A 20,491-nucleotide genomic window follows, 5' to 3' on the forward strand; every position below is an offset into this window, starting at 1 on the left:
CCGACCTGAACTCAACCCGAATCCGATTTGACCTGACCTGAACTCAAACCGAACCGATTTGACCCGACCCGAGCTCAACTCGATCCGAAATTGACCCGAAAAATAACCGATCTAATCCAATCTGTTTTGACCCGAACTGATATTAACCCGATCCGATTTTAACTCGATTTTGATTTTTACCCGATCCGAATTTAACCCGATCATAATTAATTATTTACTTTTTTATTCAAGTTCTTATACTATATATTTACTAATTATAAATAAGTTAACTTTTTGACTACAAAGAAATAATCCGGAGTCTAGTTTACTTCATGTACGTATCAATTATATTAATTTACTTTCGAAGCTTTAATAAATGCCACAAAATCTAATAAACCTAAACATTAAGCGGGAGTTAATTGATTTGCTTGTAAAGCTCTAATTAAAGCTACCTAAAGCCTATTGTCATTTTTAATGAATTTCCTCCCATTCTGTTATATTTTATGAACTAATAATTCTTTTCTCTAACACCTACAACCAAATAATAAACATAATTAAGAGGTAGCAAAAGTATTATTATTACCAATTAAAAAATCCGTAATTACACTCCCTATTATTTTCACTATCAACATAGATTGTATACTTGTGCTTTACTTTCGTGCTAACTGAACTTGTGATAAAATTTCATTTCATATACTACACATTTTGTATATATATTGTCATAACTTAGGGTCTATTCTGTTCACCTTGTTTTCACTTACGATTTCAGGTGTGATTCAGATAAGTTCACTTTATATTTAATAAGTTCTAATAAGGTTACCCAAGTACAAATTAAGACTAAAATAATAAGTTTTAATAAGGTCTAGTAAGTTCATATAAGTTCAGGTAAGTTAATATAAGTCAGGTTAGTGAAAATCAGATGAATAGAACACACCCTTATAGACTTAATTATTGTATATTATAGATCATTTAATGTTTAGTTTGATAACTCATATGATTCGTAATATACTAATTAATATTACTTTAAACTTGTTGGAAATATGTTATATTGATAAAACTGAAGTTATTGGTTAAAAGTGCGGAGGACAATTGTGCATTATTGTAGAATTATAGGCGTTATACATCGCACGGTTATATACTCACTACATACATATGCAATAATTTATGCTTAAATAAAAAGAATTTACATATGTATAATGTCAAGTTTTTAATATACAAATTGAATTAGTAATAAAGTAATTCTAACAACTCTAACAAATATCTTTAAAAAATTGAATCAGTAATAAACTAAACTAATAGTACAGAACTCATAGCCTCATATGATTGTACAATTGATGAAGAGTTGTAAACTTGTAATAACCTAAAAAAATGACATACTTTTTTTTTGTATATATCACCATATGTAACTATTATTCGTCAATATATCACTAGCTCGGTCTCACTTCTCACTTATATAGGTATGATAATTATTCAATCTCAATTTTCGTCAAAGATAAAAATCACACATAACTTGATCAAATGAGAAAACTTAAACTTCGTGCTTCGTAATTAATAATCATATTGACCCAATAATAAGGTAAAAACTAAACAATATCTCTAGTTTAAAAATAACCTTATTTGGATATGAATTTGGTCAACTCGACCAAAATCCAGCCAAACATAAAAAGGAATTGAACTGAAATTGACCGAACCGAACTTGATCGAACCGAAATCATCCGAACCGAAATCAACCCGACCCAAATTCATCCGACCCGAAGTTACCCGGCTAAATCCGTTTTAAACCCGATCCAAATATATCCGAACCGAAAGTGAATCGATCTGAAGTTGACCCGACCCGTATCCGACCCAGACTCGATAGACCATGACCCGAATTTGACCCGACCCGAATTTGACCCGATCCGAGTTAAAAGGATAATTTTGATCCGAACATATCCGACCTGAACAGACCCGACCCAAATAGACCCGACCCAAACACCATCCGGTTATCCGAATTCACACCTCTAGTCACAGTGGTGGCAGTGGAGTGTCTAACTCTTTGTAATCCAAGAGTTGAAAAGTACTACTCATTTGAATACTTCGTCACGTGCACCAGTGTATTACAAATTTACACAATATTTTATATCTAATAATTAACTTTTCGATGTAAGATGAATAACAACGAGTAGTTAAGGGTTCGTTTGGCATCGCTTTGGTTTTCTGTTTTTTGGTTTTTTGTTTTTTAAAAGTGTATTATATAAGTCACATAATGAATCAAAAAATATATAGACTTATTAAAATCATGATAATTTTGAAAACTGACAACAGAAAAGTGGAAACACCTTTTTCTTGTTTTCTGTTTTTGGTTTTTGGTTTTCAAAAAAACAGAAAACTGAAAACAAAAAATGATGCCAAACAAGTCCTAAGTTACCATCTCAATTTCTTATTATTTATAATATTTTTTTTAATAATACCCCTTTATTATAAATAATAAAAAAAAGAGGTGGTATTTAGTTTACCATGATCATTGACTTGTCAAGTTAATTTTACATGATTATATCAAATGGTCATGGCCTAGGAACCACATGACAAGTTAATAAAATGTTAAATGTAGATTCAAGCAACATTATTTATGCATGGATTGGTATTTCGAACGAGAATAATTAGCTAGGCAAGGAAAAATAAACATCTTATACACTAATCTAAAAAATAATTTCTTATACAAATTATTTAAATTCATACCAAGTAGAAAATAAAGTTTTCATAAATCCAATTAAAATACACTTTACTTTACGCAATTTGAATTTTATTTTTTCTTCATTCGTTCTTTACGTGTTATTCACCCCATAATAATATCTCACCCTTACCCAACTGTTGGAATTTCTTCTTTGAATTAGTTGTAGTTTCCCAATTTTTTTGCTCTCCATTTTACTCATTAACTCTAAAAATCAATAGCTATTCTTAGTTAAATTACTAAATTGAGTAAAAATACAGTTACATTTCTTTGTAGATCACACTGTAGTCTTAGCCATGCATCCATCCTAAAACTTTCCGCAAATTAACGTATGGTGGAGAATCACTCATCTCATTTTTCCCAATGCCTTTATATACCCCCATCCTAATTCTCTATCTCACAAACAAAAAAAAATTGAATTTTCTTACCTTAATATCATCTCATTTATTAAATAAAAATTACAAGAAAAAAAAAAGTAGAAAATATAAAAAGAATAGTGTTATTCTTCTTCAATTTTTCGTATACAATTTGATCATTTAGAATAAATTCAATGGCGTCTTACTTCCTAAAGATCACTGCTATTCTTTATGTAATGCTCTTTATCTTCTTCTTTATTTTTTTATTTATTTATTTTTTGTTAATGATATAATTAGTTACTTCTTCTTTGTATTTACTAATTTCTTAAATTTTTTTGTCGACTTTATGTAGATTGCAATAACAGTTGCCGAAGCAACATTTCTTATTCCAGCCATATTAGGAGGGGGCCTCCATCATGGAGGTAAGAATTAGTGAAAATATGTTTAATTACTTTATTTATTTATTACTTGTTGCTCCCCTAATTTATTTTCCCTCGCATTTTAATTTACAAGCAGGTTTAAATGGAAATTATGAGGTTTAAAAAAAAAAAAGTTATGAATTCAATTAAAAAATATTGTAATTTATAAGGTCCTATAAGATTTAATTGTATTATTTACTACAAATTACAAACATTTATATTGATTTTAGGTGATATTAACACATCTAAATCTTTGTTCTTTTTTTTTTTCAAGGTCAATTAGGTGGCAACTTTCGCTTCAATCACCAATTAGGAGGAGGATTCAATGCAGGTGGAAGTAAGGAAGTTTCACTCGGAGGTGGAGGGGGAGGCGGATTTGGAGGCAATGCACAATTTGGAGGCAATGCACAATTTGGAGGCAAAGCTAATTTTGACAAACATATTGGAGGTGGAATTGGAGGCGGATACGGAGGCCAAGTGACACCGCAAGGTAAAGCACAATTTGGAGGTAATGCTAATTTTGACAAACGTATTGGAGGTGGATTTGGAGGTGGATTTGGAGGCGGATTCGAAGGTAATGCACAATTAGGAGGCAATGGCAATATTGACAAAAATATTGGAGGGGGATTCGGAGGCAACGGAAAATCGCAAGTTAATGTACAATCAGAAGGTAATGCACAATTAGGAGGCAATGGTAATTTTGAAAAACATATTGGAGGCGGATTCGGAGGTAATGCACAATTAGGAGGCAATGGTAATTTTGACAAAAATATTGGAGGGGGATTCGGAGGCAATGGAAAATCGCAAGTTAATGTACAATCAGGAGGTAAGGCACAATTAGGAGGCAATGGTAATTTTGAAAAACATATTGGAGGCGGATTCGGAGGTAATGCACAATTTGGAGGCAATGGTAATTTTGAAAAACATATTGGAGGCGGATTCGGAGGTAATGCACAATTAGGAGGCAATGGTAATTTTGACAAAAATATTGGAGGGGGATTCGGAGGCAACGGAAAATCGCAAGTTAATGTACAATCAGGAGGTAAGGCACAATTAGGAGGCAATGGTAATTTTGAAAAACATATTGGAGGCAGATTCGGAGGTAATGCACAATTTGGAGGCAATGGTAATTTTGAAAAACATATTGGAGGCGGATTCGGAGGTAATGCACAATTAGGAGGCAATGGTAATTTTGACAAAAATATTGGAGGGGGATTCGGAGGCAACGGAAAATCGCAAGTTAATGTACAATCAGGAGGTAAGGCACAATTAGGAGGCAATGGTAATTTTGAAAAACATATTGGAGGCGGATTCGGAGGTAATGCACAATTTGGAGGCAATGGTAATTTTGAAAAACATATTGGAGGCGGATTCGGAGGTAATGCACAATTAGGAGGCAATGGTAATTTTGACAAAAATATTGGAGGGGGATTCGGAGGCAACGGAAAATCGCAAGTTAATGTACAATCAGGAGGTAAGGCACAATTAGGAGGCAATGGTAATTTTGAAAAACATATTGGAGGCGGATTCGGAGGTAATGCACAATTTGGAGGCAATGGTAATTTTGAAAAACATATTGGAGGCGGATTCGGAGGTAATGCACAATTAGGAGGCAATGGTAATTTTGACAAACATATTGGAGGCGGATTCGGAGGTAATGCACAATTAGGAGGCAATGCTAATATTGATAAGCATATTGGAGGGGGATTCGGAGGCCACGGGACATCGCAAGTTGATGTACAATCCGGAGGTAATGCACAGTTTGGAGGCAATGCTAATTTTGACAAACGTATTGGAGGGGGATTCGAAGGCCACGGGAAATCGCAAGTTAATGTGCAATCAGGAGGTAATGCACAATTTGGAGGCAATTCTAATTTTGACAAACATATTGGAGTTAATGTAGGAATCAATACAGGTGGAAATGTAAGAGGTTCAGGTGAAGGGAATATGGATAAAAGTTCTGAAAGTTCTGTAGGCTCTAACTATGGTGTAAATGGTGGAAGTTCAAATAAAGGAACAAGCCGAGGTAAATCACAATTTGATAGCAATGTTAACAAGAATAAACAAAGTGGAGGATCTACAACCTCCAATGATGGTGTGAATGAGGGAGTTTCGTCCTCAAACCAACATAAAAGCTCAAGCCAAGATAAATCACAATTGGATAGCAACGCCAACAATTATAAACAAGGTGGAGGATCTACAAGCTCCAATAATGGTGTAAATATGGGAGTTTCGGGCTCTGACCAATATAAAAGCTCAAGCGAAGGTAAATCACAACTAAATAGCAATGTTAACCATTCAAGCACAACACATAATTCAAGTATAGGTCAAGAGTCAAAAGCCAACACAAACCAAGGCATTGGTAAAGGATCAAACAGATCGTCTGAAAACTCATCTGAACAAAATACTAAATCCTCTAGAACGTCTTTAGATCACGGATCTAAGAAGTCTTCAGAAAATTCCTCAGGCAAAGAATCAACTAATCAATCTTCTACAACAAATCAAAATTCAAACGAGTCTTTAGGAAAAACACCTAGCCAAGCTTTTGACAAGTCATATGGCAAATCGTCGGAGAAATCTTCTCAACAAGGAGAAGGTCAACAAACGTCAGGTTAATCTTCAATCTATTATATCTTTATCATATACTTTTAGTCATTTATTTGGAAAATAATTATAATACGAAATATAACCAATTTTATACACCAGGCAATAAAGCTAGTGAATCTTCTGGAAAAACTTCGAGCAACAATAGTAACGATTCTTCAACACGTGGAGTCAATCAATCAGCAAAGAACACTGTAGAACAAGGATCAAGTAATAAAGGAGGCACATCCTCAGAAGATTTATCAAGAAAATCTTCAAAGAAAGGAGCAAGTGAATCATCAGGACTAACCTATAATAAAAATTCAGGTAAGTCTTCTAGCCAAACAACCGACAATTATTTAACACAAGGTTTAAATCTTGGGAATTGAAAAGAATCTAATAATTCGTTAGATAATTCTTCAGGTCAATCATATAACCAAGGATCTGAAAAATCTTCCACAAAAGGATCAAACGAGTCGTCCTATGGTAAAACTTCAAAGTCTCTCAACCAAGCCACAGGACACCATTCGGGAGCAACTTTGACACATGGATCAACCAAAGCCTATGATAAATCTTCAACTAAAAGATCAAAGCATTCTTCTAGTTCAACTCATTTCTCTAGTCATGAATCAAGATCATCAAGCCATTCATCACACAATTCTTCTTCAAATTCTTCAAGCAATTTATCCTCAGGAAAATGCACATGCCAAGATCCAACTAGCCCGCCGTCTACCCAAACATCTAGAAAACTATTAGTTAAAGCTGAATAGATTGAAATACAATACAAGGGGCATATAATTGTATTATATACCTCTGATCGCTATTTTACAATTAACTTGCACTGTTGGTTGCATGCACCAATAATTATGTTGAATCCTACATTTCTACATACTTATATCCTAGGGTTTGGAATAATATTTTGGACATTGTGATTTCGTTCAATATATTTAAGCTACTATTTTATGATTCAATAAATTTACATTTTTTGTAATATTGGTTCATTCATTTATATCGATATCTTATTCTTAATTTATATATGTACTAATTTTTTTTTAGAAAGAGTATATCAATTGTTACCTAGTGTTATATTAAAGCATAAGAATTAAAAAAAAAAAATAGTATGTTTTTTATTTTTTTAGTCATGATATAGGTGTTGAAAAAGAAATAGGATTATATGCTCTAATAGTCATTCAAATGCTAGGTTAAATTCAAAAATATATAGGGTCCTTTGAATTTTCTCTTAGTCATTGCCTGCAAATTAAATATATAAAATTACATTTTGAAAGCTTTTAATGATAGAATTCAACAATATTTTCATTGTATACTAATATTAAAAAATGTACTTTAATTTGATGTTTTGGGGATTTTTGGAATACCTAAAAGTGGGGCATGGATTCCCTCGGGAGATAGATTCTGAATGCAACACTAGGATGGTACTACAATCTAAACACATGTAAAACAATGAATTTTCAATTTACTTTATGCTTTATACTAGATATTCTTCCTTTATGGGCTTTGAGCCCTTCTTTATTTGTTGTCTCTCTTAGGCCACAAGTCATGCTTGTATTGGCCTTTTATAGCTGAATAAGATGTCATGTGTTGGCTTGTAATTGGGCCACTTATTGGTATCTCATTTGTCAGTAATAGGAGTTTAAAATGCCCCGAAACAGGCACCCCTAAGATCTAAGATGAGTTGATGAATAAGTATATTGGTAGCCTTAGCTCCACTTATTGGTAATATAAAAATAATTAAGCTAAGCTTTTTGAGACAAAGTAAAGAGATAGAGCTTATTGGCCTCTTGATATTTTTAAAAATTTATTATTTCTCCCTCTACCTTAAATGTATATATATATATATATATATATATATATATATATATATATATATATATATATTTTGGTGAAACAAAGAAATAACAATAAAAAAAAAAAAAGGATTGATGAAGGCTGTCAATTTTTATTATTATTTTTACACGTAGTCTTAACTGATGTTAAATTAAACAATGTGTTATGTATGTGCTACATATAAAACACCTAGGACATACATATATAATTCCTAGTTTATACAACACAAGAAAATACTAATAAACCCGTTCTATGTGGATGATCGAAGATCTTAATTAAAGTTTTGAGAGGTGGTACCGAGGTGTGATCAGATTTCGCCTACATGAGTTGTTATATATTATGTCTCTCTCTTGTCTCTATATCCAAAAAAAAAAAAAAAAAAAAAATAGGAAAAAAACCATTCTCTTAGGGACCTTGATGTTGAACAAAACTTTCATATACTTCACAGTTCACACTGCAATGGCAAATGCAACTCAAGAACCAATCATAAAACAACTTTTGCCGTCGTCCTTTGTAACCTTAATGAGACTTGTCATGCCATAGAAGATATGGCAATGAAGGCATGGGCTTGATCACGGCTAGCTAGCTTAGGTTGCAAAAACCAAACATGGTCACATTGTCTTGTGACTTGATACACGATACCCTTAACATTGGTGCACCGTGCACGTAGTCTGATCTCCCTATTGATTGGAAGAGACTCAATAATGATGTTGGAGTGTGCTACATACCCCCCCAAAAACAATTGCCGGATATTATACTAAAAAGGATGTATAACTATGTACCTTAGTACTTCCCTCAAAAAAATGTACCTTATTACTTTTCTAAGCTTGTCTTGTTCTATGTTAGTTGAACCACAAAAATGTATTACTACTATGGGATAGTATCTCTATTCTCTAATAGTCTTATTGTTATTATTTTTTTTTAGCTTAATGATCGAGTCTTTGATTATTGTCTGTTTTATTATTTGTTAAGACGAAAGAACACCAATTAAAGTAGATCATATTGTAAGAGTAGTCATGATATCTATTTATATTTTCTCCCTTAAGTTAGATAATTACGTGCAAGAAAATAAGAGGAGTATATTCAATCCTACGAGTATGTATCTTTGTTGACATTGTAGCACAGCACAATAAATTAAGTAGTTGTTTGTTAAAATTTGTGTCTTCTCTATTGGTTAATGCAATAAAGAGTACTCCTTCAATTAATAGATTGGTAAAAGGTAGGAGCAAACCAAATGATAATGGTCCACTTAATTACTAAGCACTAGATTTATATGCACGCAATAATATATACTTCATAGTTCGTATGTAGTAATTAATTAGTGATAGAATAATAATGCACTCCATAATATGTGTGATCCAATAAACAAATTACAAAAGACAAACAAATTACTTAAGGGCTTGTTTGGCATCAGTTTTAGTTTTCAGTTTTCTGTTTTTTTGAAAACCAAAAACTAAAAACAGGAAACAAGAAAAAGGTCGGTGTTTCCACTTTTCTGTTGTCAGTTTTCAAAATTATCATAAATTTAATAAGTTTATATAATTTTTGATTCATTATGGGACACATATCATATACTTTTAGAAAACAAAAAAACAAAAAACAGAAAACCATTGCAATGCCAAACGAACCCTTAATTTAAAACCGATTTTATTAAAAAAAAAATTTATGTATATATCTTAAAGGAGGTGAAAAGAAAATACGTAGTAAATAATTTATCCTAATATTACGTAACTGATTATAAATGATGTCGTTCTTTAGTTGTGCATTTTACATTAAAGGAAATACATGGTGGAGAGAAATTAAAGAGGGCAACTCTAGCTTTTTGTTCAACCAACCATGAATTAGTTATACTAGACTTAAACTCGGTAGCATTTAAAGATTGTAAAGAAAGAAAGGCTTCAATCTCATGGTTGTTGTACGTATGTACCTTTATTATATCCTTCCTATTGTGTATGATACTAACCTCGTAGCAGATTAATTCCAATTAATTAACCTTGTAAACACAATTTTAAATATCCTATAATAGAATAATATCACCGCATCTCATTAAGTCCTAACATGTTTTGCATATCTCATCACCTAAATATAACCCAAATCTATCAGATATGATGTGAAGAATGTGAACACCATACAACGTATGAAGTATTTGCCATATAGAAAGCACTTATATCACATCCAACTATCCAAGTGTAGTACATGTACCAAACTGATGCCTGACACCGACACAGAAATATTTTTTTTGGGGGGATATTTAGAAAGCCACAAGGACGGAGTGAGAATCGATTTTAAGATCTCTTGAAATCAGAAAGGAAGCTCTAACCACTTAAACTATCTCTCAGTTTCAAAAATGTCAAATATGTGTCAGACACACACACACAATCTATAGTGATATATGCATTTATCAAATGTATTATATGTATTTTATATTTTTTACCATACACGTGTCCATATTTTAAAATTGTGGTAATAGTTTTGTGTTCATACTCATCATGTCATGCCATGTATCCTAGCTTGCCACCTCTAATCAATGCAAATAAAGAAAGAAACCGCTAGTATGTAGTCTAAACACACATTATTCCTTCAAGAATAACATACAAACTTGTAACACCCCAACCTCCTACAATCCTAGTGTAGTGCCCTCCTATTAATAAATCTTTAGTAGTTGGTCGTTAAAACTTCAAATCCATCTTATAAAGTCCAAAGAATATGAAATAAGCCGCCTTACATTACATTCACAAAATTAAATCATCAACCCACAAATCATTTAAATGTGACACTATATTTTTCAAAAAATACAAACTTCCTAGCTCCCATCTGTTTTTTGCTCCATCATATTCATTACTAGCAAACTGATTTAGTTGAGACTACATTTAATGTTTTGTTGATGTGTCACTTGAAGAAAATTCAGATGCTACTTACATACCATAATTAAGTTCTTACTATAACTATATTTCATATTATAAATACAAGATCCCTTCACTTTTATTTTCTTCATCTAATACAATACAACCTAATTTCTCTCTTTGGAATCTTTATCAGATTTTGTAATAATATTCAAAATGGAGTTTCGTCTACTATCAATCCTCGCCTTCCTTTCTGTAAGTTTGATTTATTTAACTAAACTACTTTTCATTTTTCTTTTACGGAGTATTCTATTTTATGCAATTTATTGTTTTGTTAGCACCCACTTTATATTACAATATTATGTTAAATTATAATAATATACTTTGTATAATAATTGGGTCGAACTTTATTGTAAATAGTTAGTCTATTTACAACCTATCATAACTGCGATTATTATGATTTTCTTATTCAAATTATCTTGGAATATTTTTAATAAAACTGATTAAAATTTCATTTATTATTTACTAGCAAAACCTTAATTTTTTTGGCTATTAATATTTATTAATTCGTACTTTCGATTTTCTTTTATTTTCAGATTGCTTTGATGGTTAGTGAGGCAGCTCTACCACCTGAAATCTATTGGAAAAAAAATTTGCCAAATACTGAGATGCCAAAGGCTGTCAAGAATTCATTGCCTAAGCTTGGTATGGATTGTTCTTCTATTGCTCTCATCATTAAAAAAGACTAGTTATTTTTTTTTTTATATTTGTACTTTTTAACTGATAAAATGTCTATTATGTACACGGGTGCGCTAGTTATGTCACTTAACTATAAGTACTATGTTACTTCTAATAATTTGATCAAAATATATTTGGAAATTAAGAAGTGGATGTAATTAATGAATTATTTAAAGAGGAAAGAGACAGAACTAGCTAGTAATATAATATGGCAAAAACTTTTATTACAATATTTTCAAATTAGTCACAATATATGGTAGAGTATGACACTACGATAGAACTAGAGCTACACCAACAAGTCAAGCTTGAATAATTTCTATTTATGTATGTAGGAAGGTAAGATGTCATTATAAGCCAAATCATAAGGCAAATTAATAATATTTTATCAATAGTTAGTATATACAGTCATGTGGATACTTGTTAAATCGACTCTATGTATACTTTATAATTGATTATTACTTATAATCAAATAAATCACCGCTCAAAGTTCCTATTGACAAATATAAGGGCTAAAATCAAGTATTTTTTTTTTGGAATAGTAATCAAATTCAAGCACTTAGAGTCTGTTCATATTTACTGAACTGATTGGAGCTGAACTGCACTGAACAAAACTGAACTGAATAGAATAGAGCTAAAATGAATATTTTATGAGAGAAGAAAATTAGAAGTTGAACTGAACTTATTGGAGTTGAACTGAACTGAAATTAAGTTGGAGTGAACAGGTCCTTAACAAGAAGTATCAATCAATCAACACTACATACTTTTTAATAGTGTAATATCTCCTGGCCACACTAAATAGTGTATGCTCTCACCTTTTCCATGTTGGTTCAACTGAAATTACACTTGTCAATGTACAGCTTTGATCATACCGTTCATTTTTACTCCGTACTAGAATTCTAATTTACTTCATAGAAGATTTAAATATGAACGTATGCATTATGTTTTTTTATTTGAATTGTAGAATGGATGGAAGAGGAAAGCACATCAGTAAATGTTGGGAAAGGTGGGGTCCACGTTAACACAAGATCCAAACAAGGAGGAGGAACCGCAGTAAATGTTGGGCCTCATAAAGGAGTCAATGTAAACACAGGAAAGCCCAATGGTCACACAAATGTAAATGTTGGCCCAAAAAGTGGTGTTGGAGTACACACTGGTAAGCCCAATGGAGGACACACTGATGTTCATGTCGGCCCAAAAGGTGGAGTTGGGGTCCACGCAGGAAAGCCCGGAAAAGGAGCAGATGTAGGAGTTGGCAAAGGAGGAGTAACTGTTAAAGCAGGCCCAAAAAAGAAGCCCGTTTATGTTGGAGTACATCCAGGCCCAAACCCATTTAATTACAATTATGCAGCTTCTGAGGCCCAACTTCATGATGATCCAACTAAAGCTTTATTTTTCTTAGAGAAAGACATGAAAGTTGGACAATCAATGAATGTGCATTTCACAAGGAGTACTAATGCAGCCACCTTCTTACCAAGAGAAGAGGCGAAATCGTTGCCCTTTTCTTCTGATGAAACCCCGGCGATACTTAAGGAGTTCTCGGTTCAGCCTAACTCCGATGAAGCTAAGGTTATCCAAGAGACAATTAAAGGGTGTGAGGAGAAAGGCATCCAAGGTGAACAAAAGTATTGTGCAACTTCTTTGGAGTCCTTGGTAGATTACGCGAAAAACTCTCTAGGGAAGAATGTTAAGGCAATGTCTACTGAGTCCAAAACTATTGATGACAAGGTCCAAAAGTATACAATTACCGCGGTAAAAAAGGTGGCTAATGACAATGAGGCCGCAGTGTGTCACAAGCAAAAATATGCCTATGCCGTGTTCTATTGCCACAAGACTAAGGATACATCTGCATATACGGTGTCCTTGATGGGCGCGGATGGATCAAAGGCTAAGGCAATGGCTGTGTGTCATAAGGATACGAGTGCTTGGAACCCGAAACACTTGGCTTTCCAAGCTCTTAATGTGAAGCCAGGAAGTGTTCCGGTTTGCCACTTCTTGCCCGAGGATCACATTGTATGGGTTCCTAACAACTAGACTTATGAGAAATTAGTTTTATTTTCATATGGAGGCTTGAAGAGTTATACTTTGTGTATTTTAATTTGGCTACGGCTGGTTGTTATGTACTATATTTACATGCATACTTAGTTTGATATTGAATAATTAAGATGCATTTGTTATAAGTGTTTCGGGGTATTTTTACCCCCTTTTATAGACAAATGAGAGGCTAACAAATGGCCCAATAGTAAGCCGACACGTGGCATCCTGCTCAGCTAAATAAGGGCCAATAAGAGCATGACACGTGGCCTTAAGAAAGATATCAGAAAAAAGAGGGGCTCAAAGCCCATTAAGGAAACATGCCTAGCATGAAGGAAACCCTAATACACGTGTCAACCACGTATAGGGCAGCCAATCTTCCTAGGTTATGAAACCCTAGGAGCATGATCTCCCACTTCCCTATAAATACCCCATCATTTCATGATGAAAAAAAAAACACACAATTCAAAAAGGCACAATGCCCAAAATATGCTCTCACTTCTCTCTACTTTCTCTCTCTAAAATCCCGTTTTCCGGTCACTAACTTGATCGTCGGAGGCGGAACTCCGGTAAACCGGAGTTCCGTTGTTTTGCAGGTGTTCGGGCCGTACGAGTGTTGCATCCCTGATGTGTCTCCCGCGGGAATCTATACCCCCCTTTCGGGTTATCACAAAAATGCCCGAAACATTTGGCGCCATCTGTGGGGAGGCACATCTGGAATGGCACTTAGCCATAATCGAACACCTTTTCAAGAAATAGAACTCTTCGTTACAAATGTAACCCAATGTGAGGGCAAAGTTGTAATTCTTCTAGATCATTCTTAAGAGAATGAGACGAACTCTTGTATGAAGATAAGACTTGGGCAATACTAAAACCCAAAGTCGTGATCATTATTATGATTGATTATCAAATAAATAAAAAATTTAATTCAAATTTTCTTCGAGCTACATTATTTGATGTGTGCCCGCGAGCTAGTCAAACGACTTGTTAAATGGATGAGGAAAAGCGTCTGAGGAAAAGCAAGAAGCTCGGGGACACAAGCATACCTACTCGTACAGGGCAGCCAGACAGCCTGTACGAGTCAAATTGAAAATCTTGTTTACACAAGCATAGCTACTCGTACAGGCCGAGTAGAATGTCAAGCAGGGGCATTCCCTAGATAAAATTACTCGGCCATGAAGACCACACGGTCGATAAGTCCATCCGGCCTTATAATGGACGGACGGATGAACATTAGGAAGTCCTAAAAATCGCCTAAGGTATTTTTTACCTAAATAAGGCAAGGACACTCCGAGGCGTACAAGCCCTTAGAAATTTGCAAGTTGAGAAAATACTTGAAATTTCATGAGTACGTCCGAGAGATAGCGTCAAAGGACGACTCAATACCACACAAATAAAATATATATATGTATATAAGCCGAATGGCCAAAGCTCAAACAACTGAGCAAACACATATACAAATATTCAGGCGGCCATAGGTGTCAAAAAGAGCTTCTAGCTAAAAGATGCATAGAGCCGCTCAAATAGTGATCGATCATTATTATGATTAACTAATTAAAAAAAAAAGAAGCAAAAAAAAAAAAAAAAGTTGTCCAACTACATTCATTTATATATATATATATTCATATATATACATGTGCATGCCTAGAATAATATATGTATATATAATCCTTTATATACTACTTTTTATAGCAGCATACTCATGAAGTATTGCCTAAGTATGAAACGCATGCGGCAGCAAGAATGTATCAATGAAATGCATTTAAAAAATAAAATAAAAAAAATGTTGGGTATCCAACATATATACGTATGTATACAAAAGGCAAGATTTTATCCTCCTAGCTTTGTTCTACATTCATCCAGCAAGAGAGATTAACTCGTGAGCTCTTGTGAAATAAAGGGAACGAATGATCGTCTTCATGGCCGTGAGAAAATAGCCCAAAGGTCTCCATGGCCGTGAGAAAAGAGCCCACCCAAAGTCCATAAATGGCCTCAATGCCGAGTTAAATTAAAAGGCTCGAACTCAAAAAGATATGCGGCTTTTGATGGCCGTACAACAATTAGAGAGCAAGCTGGCCTGGTACATTGAGACGACATCACCGCCGAATGAAAATACAAGCCATGGTTGCTTAGAGCATAGCTACTCGGCATCCTTGGACGAGTAAAATCGCAACGCATGCTCATCAAAGCACAGATGGTCGGCTGACCAAAGATGGGTGTCCGAGTTGCCCTCACGTGAAGCTCCATGTTCGGAATTCTATACGGCCATGGTAAGTTGGCCAAGTCAAAATGCAAAGCAAGCCCTCCAAAGCATAGATACTCGGCCTTAACTTAGAGGAAAGTATGATGATGGCCGAGTACACAAGCAATTACTCTGAGCGTCCATGTGTCCGAGCTGTCCGTCCGAGTGAAATGGGTAAGCTCACCCTCACAAGCAATGATGGTCGGCCAACTAGAGCTGGGTGTCCGAGTTGCCATCATGCAAAGCTCCATGTTTCACATTTTATACGGCCAAGGCATCCAAGGAGGAAGTTGGACGAGTGAAATGGGTAAGCTCACCCTCAAGAGCATAGCAGCTCGGCAAAAATGAATAAAAGCAAGAATGTCGAGCTCCATGTGAATGTTGACTTTCCTTCCAATATTCATACGGCATCAATATAATGATTATTATGGTGATCATTGAAAAACAAAGAATATAAGTTGGCCGCCTAAATTCATCAACTAATACTTTTGTATAGTTTTATATACTACTTTCATGGGCTACGAAGTACTATATAAAAATGCATACAAGAATAAGAGTTAGTACCATGCCAAGAGAATCTACCAAAGCTATATGGTACGACAAGATCAGAGAATTTTACTTGGCACAACACCTGCTATTATGGAGTTAAAAATTCTCACATCAAGCTCAATACTTGGCCGTATTCTTTTGGAATGTGGGTTGCTCTCCAAAGGCTTACTCGGCAATTTGTCATCTTGCCATGGCGGCAAAATGGTGGCAACATTGTCGGCCGAATAAAATCTCAAAGCATGCCCTTGAAAGTAATATTAGCTCGGCCGCTTGTTTGTACACAACATGTCAGGCCGAATGAAAATACGAAGCACTCCTTTGCAAACAGAGATACTCGGCCACAACAGCAAGCAGCCTGACCGAGCTTGGTGATGGCCGAGCTGCTTGACTGAGCGTAATGAGAAAGCTCTCCCTCACAAGCGTACCTGATCATCCCTAAAAGAGTGTCGGACCTACCTTTCAAAGAAGCACAATGTTTTCTATTTTGTGCGGCCAACTACCTGTCCGAGTTGCTCAAGAAGTAGAGTAAAAACTCAAAATCGGTCCTCACAAGAATAGGTGGTCGGACAGTAGCCGAGTTGGGTGTACGCTGACCGAGTAGCAACTAGCTTGTCTGAACAGAATGTCCGCACAAGAGCTCCCCCAGGGCAACCAAACTAATGTCTGTGCAAAGCTGTCTGAGTTGCCATCATGCAAACCACCAACTTCCCGCTTCCATACGGCCTGCAACTTGACCGATCGAGTTGCTCTCAAGTTGTAGCATGCCAAGCTCAACAGCAATAACACAACAGTCAGGCCGAGCATATGGTCAAAGATCGAGGTTTGGGATGGCAAAACAACAAATTAAATTGGCCGAGCAAAAGAACGAAGCATGCTCTTCGAAGCACAACAACTTAGTATGGTTGCTATGCATTAATGCCGAATTCAATATAATGATAAGTTGATGTTTCCATAGTGACTTGCTACGGTGACCTTTATATATATAGCAAGTAAGGAAAATTTCAAAAATAAGAAGTCGTCCAGCGAGATACTAAGTAGTTGGGCATCTAAAATGTATATATGTATTATGTATATGCATAAATGATGTGTATCAAATATATATCTTTTCCAAGAGAAGAGCAACTCAAACAACAGCAAGAAAATGAGCTTGGCGGCCCTCACACAAAGCTCCATGTTTAAATTTATACGGCCACAAGCATGTCCGAGCTACTTATCCAAGTGAAATGGGTAAGCTCGCCTGCAAGAGCATATCTGCTCGGCAAACTAATCAAACGAACGCATGAAAGCGAGAAGGCCGAGCTCCCTAAGAATGTCGACCCTCCTTCCTAATTTCATATGACAACCAGTATAGACGACCAAGCTTGGAGGCCGAGTTGCACATGAGCAAAGGCCTACCTTCCTATTTTAGGCGGCCATCTAGCGGGGCGGCAACATGCATGAAAGTAGCAAATTTAAGGTTATCATGATCATGATAATATGATGGTGTATTAAAAATATAATAATTTTCAATGACAAAATCATTAATATATATATAATAATGGTACTTGATACACATAAATGCATGTGTCAAATTGCCATATTATGTCTGGACGAGCAGCTATATTTCTGCTGACCGAGCAGCCTGGTTTGGCCGAGTTGCCATGCAGCAAAGCCCCTCCTCTTCACTTCTAGGCGGCAGTATCATGGTTAACCAAATTGTTATACCTGACCGCGCAGCCGCCGGCCTGGCCGACCTACTATTGAGCAAGAGCCCATGTTCCTAAATTTAGACAGCCAACAATATGGCCGAGCTTCTTGGCCGAGTGATATGCGAGATTTCACCCTCGCAAGCATAGCTGGTCGGCCATGACTTGGTGTCCGACCAGCCTTCAAGCAATAAACTATCTTCGCAGTTCTATGCGGCCATTAGCCTGACCGAGCACCTACATGGACGAGCTGCTATTAAGGAAGGGTCCATGTTTCAACTTTCATGCGGCCATCAGCTTGACGGAGCTTATTGATCACTATTGGAAAAAATCTATATGCCTCAAATGATATATTTTCGGCAACTACTAGAGTTATACTAATAGTGATTGATCATTATTATGATTGATTAATCATTATAATATATTAAAAAAAAAAACTGTCCGAGCTTCCTGGCCGAGTGAATAGTTGGTCGGGCATGGATAGAAGTCCGGGTTGCTATTCAGCAAGGGAACTCCTAACCAATATCAGGCCTGTCCGAGAATAATCAAGCGGACATGAGACTAACTAAGCATAAAACAATTGATCGAGCTGAGCCAAAAGGCCTAGCTTGAGCAAACAATAATCCTCCTTTGAGAAAGTGTCGACCAGCTAATAAGCAAACAACCTTTCTTTAGAAAAATGAGCGGCACTAGTGAGAAGCCAAGTGGACGAAGACCATCAAGCCTCGACTTATTACTAAAGACCGCAAACGGCAGCAAGCTTATAACTCCTAATGCAATAAGGCCCTCCATGAAGTCAAGATGCCTACTTAGTGTCCAACCCTCTATACAAGCATTCATTGCTCACAAGATAGCTTCAAGGTCGGGTATCGTTACAATATAGAAGAAAGCCATCAAAGATAAGATAGGACAAGTTTCTTCTAGTTTTTGAATGGCCTAATTACTATACTAAGTGTTAGCCGTCACATTTTATTCAAATCTTTGAAACACAAGCCACCCCATTGAGGAAATAAGGAAAGACTAAGGTCCAAACATTCCTTATTGAGTAGCCACTTCATGAAATTAGGGACAAATGTCCCCCCTTAGTATAAGGCTTTGGCCCAATAAATGTATTAATACCTTCAGATAAGCCTCCCTTAATAGGGCAATGTACAGATCTTTATATGGTCCGAGTGTACATTGAATGGCTCCTTCATCTGAACAAGTACAGAAAACTCTAGAAGAGGCTGAGCTGTTCATACAGCACCCTTCCAAGTGTGAGTAAGACTTACCATATAAAAGAGCAAAATGGCACAAATGCCGAGCTCCAATGCAATGCAAGGAGAAAGCCAAGATGGAAGATACATACGGCAACTTTGCCAAGTATAATTTCCAATACGATGGTAAAACACCGAGTATAATCCCGAAGATTTACTCGTCAAAACACATTGTATAGCTTAAACTCCCAGAGTACAAGGATTCTAGGCGGCAGAATTGTCGAATAGAAATCTCAAAGGTTAATATGACCTTGAAGTTATTGAGAATTGGCTCTCTCAAAGGTTAGTCCTAACAACTAAAAAATCGTTGGATGCCTAGAAAAGATAAAGGAAAAACCATCCCACCTGGCATAGAGACGAGACTAAGAATCTCGGCAAATGCTATCTCTAATTCGGCACAGACACGAGGCAAAGCCTCTCGGCAAGTGTTAAATGTTTCTCGGCATTTCCTAGTCTAAGTTAATTGAAAGCTTCTAGACTCTATGCCGAATGAATGCAAAAGAGGCATCTAAGCCTAATTGGCCATTAAAGAAAAAAAAATATCTAAGCCTAGGTCCAAAATAATCCTTAAAAAGGATAGACCAAATAGGGCAAACCTCATGAATGAGAGGAATTATTGAAAAAGCTTAATAGCTAATCAAACCTTGTAAGAAAGGTACTTTAAGTAACCCATTAGTTGCAAGACAATCAAAGTGGGGCTTAAAAAGCATAATGATCGACATTTGTCTAGTTCAAGGGCAATCATTATTATGATTGATTAACTTAGAAAATATCATACCGGCCAAGGTATAAAAATTTTCCAAGTTAATCAAACCTTTTTTAATTGAACTAGACAAGATGTCGAATTCAAAGAAGTTATAAATTCATTTTCGAGAGGTATAATCCCTCTTGGGAAGAGAAATCACCCCTCTCGAGGGGCTATGTTTCGGGGTATTTTTACCCCCTTTTATAGACAAATGAGAGGCTAACAAATGGCCCAATAGTAAGCCGACACGTGGCATCCTGCTCAGCTAAATAAGGGCCAATAAGAGCATGACACGTGGCCTTAAACATGGGCAACGGGCCGTGCCGTGCCGCCGCGGGCCGTGCCTGACCGTGCCGCGGTGGTGGGCGTGCCGTGCCGTGCCGTGCCGGCTTCGCGGCGGGCCGTGCCGTGCCGTGCCTAAATTTGGCACACCCCAGCCCACGGCACGGCACGGCCCACGTGCCTGGCGGGCCGTGCCGTGCCGGGCCGCGGGCCAAACCGTGCCACTTT

At 35.9% G+C, this 20,491-nt stretch overlaps 1 protein-coding gene across 1 annotated transcript; it reads left to right on the forward strand.

Moving 5' to 3' along the window:
* Positions 1-10,836: 10,836 nt before the first annotated feature.
* Positions 10,837-13,651, forward strand: LOC145642159 (BURP domain protein RD22-like). The gene is made up of 3 exons (XM_081693253.1): positions 10,837-10,990; positions 11,332-11,440; positions 12,435-13,651. Exons 1-3 carry the CDS (start codon positions 10,952-10,954, stop codon positions 13,502-13,504), a joined length of 1,218 nt encoding a protein of 405 aa, XP_081549379.1. The 5' UTR covers positions 10,837-10,951; the 3' UTR covers positions 13,505-13,651.
* Positions 13,652-20,491: the final 6,840 nt, after the last annotated feature.

This window comes from Chenopodium album, chromosome 8 (genome assembly GCF_948465745.1).
Source record: "Chenopodium album chromosome 8, dcCheAlbu1.1, whole genome shotgun sequence".
NCBI lineage: Eukaryota > Viridiplantae > Streptophyta > Magnoliopsida > Caryophyllales > Amaranthaceae > Chenopodium > Chenopodium album.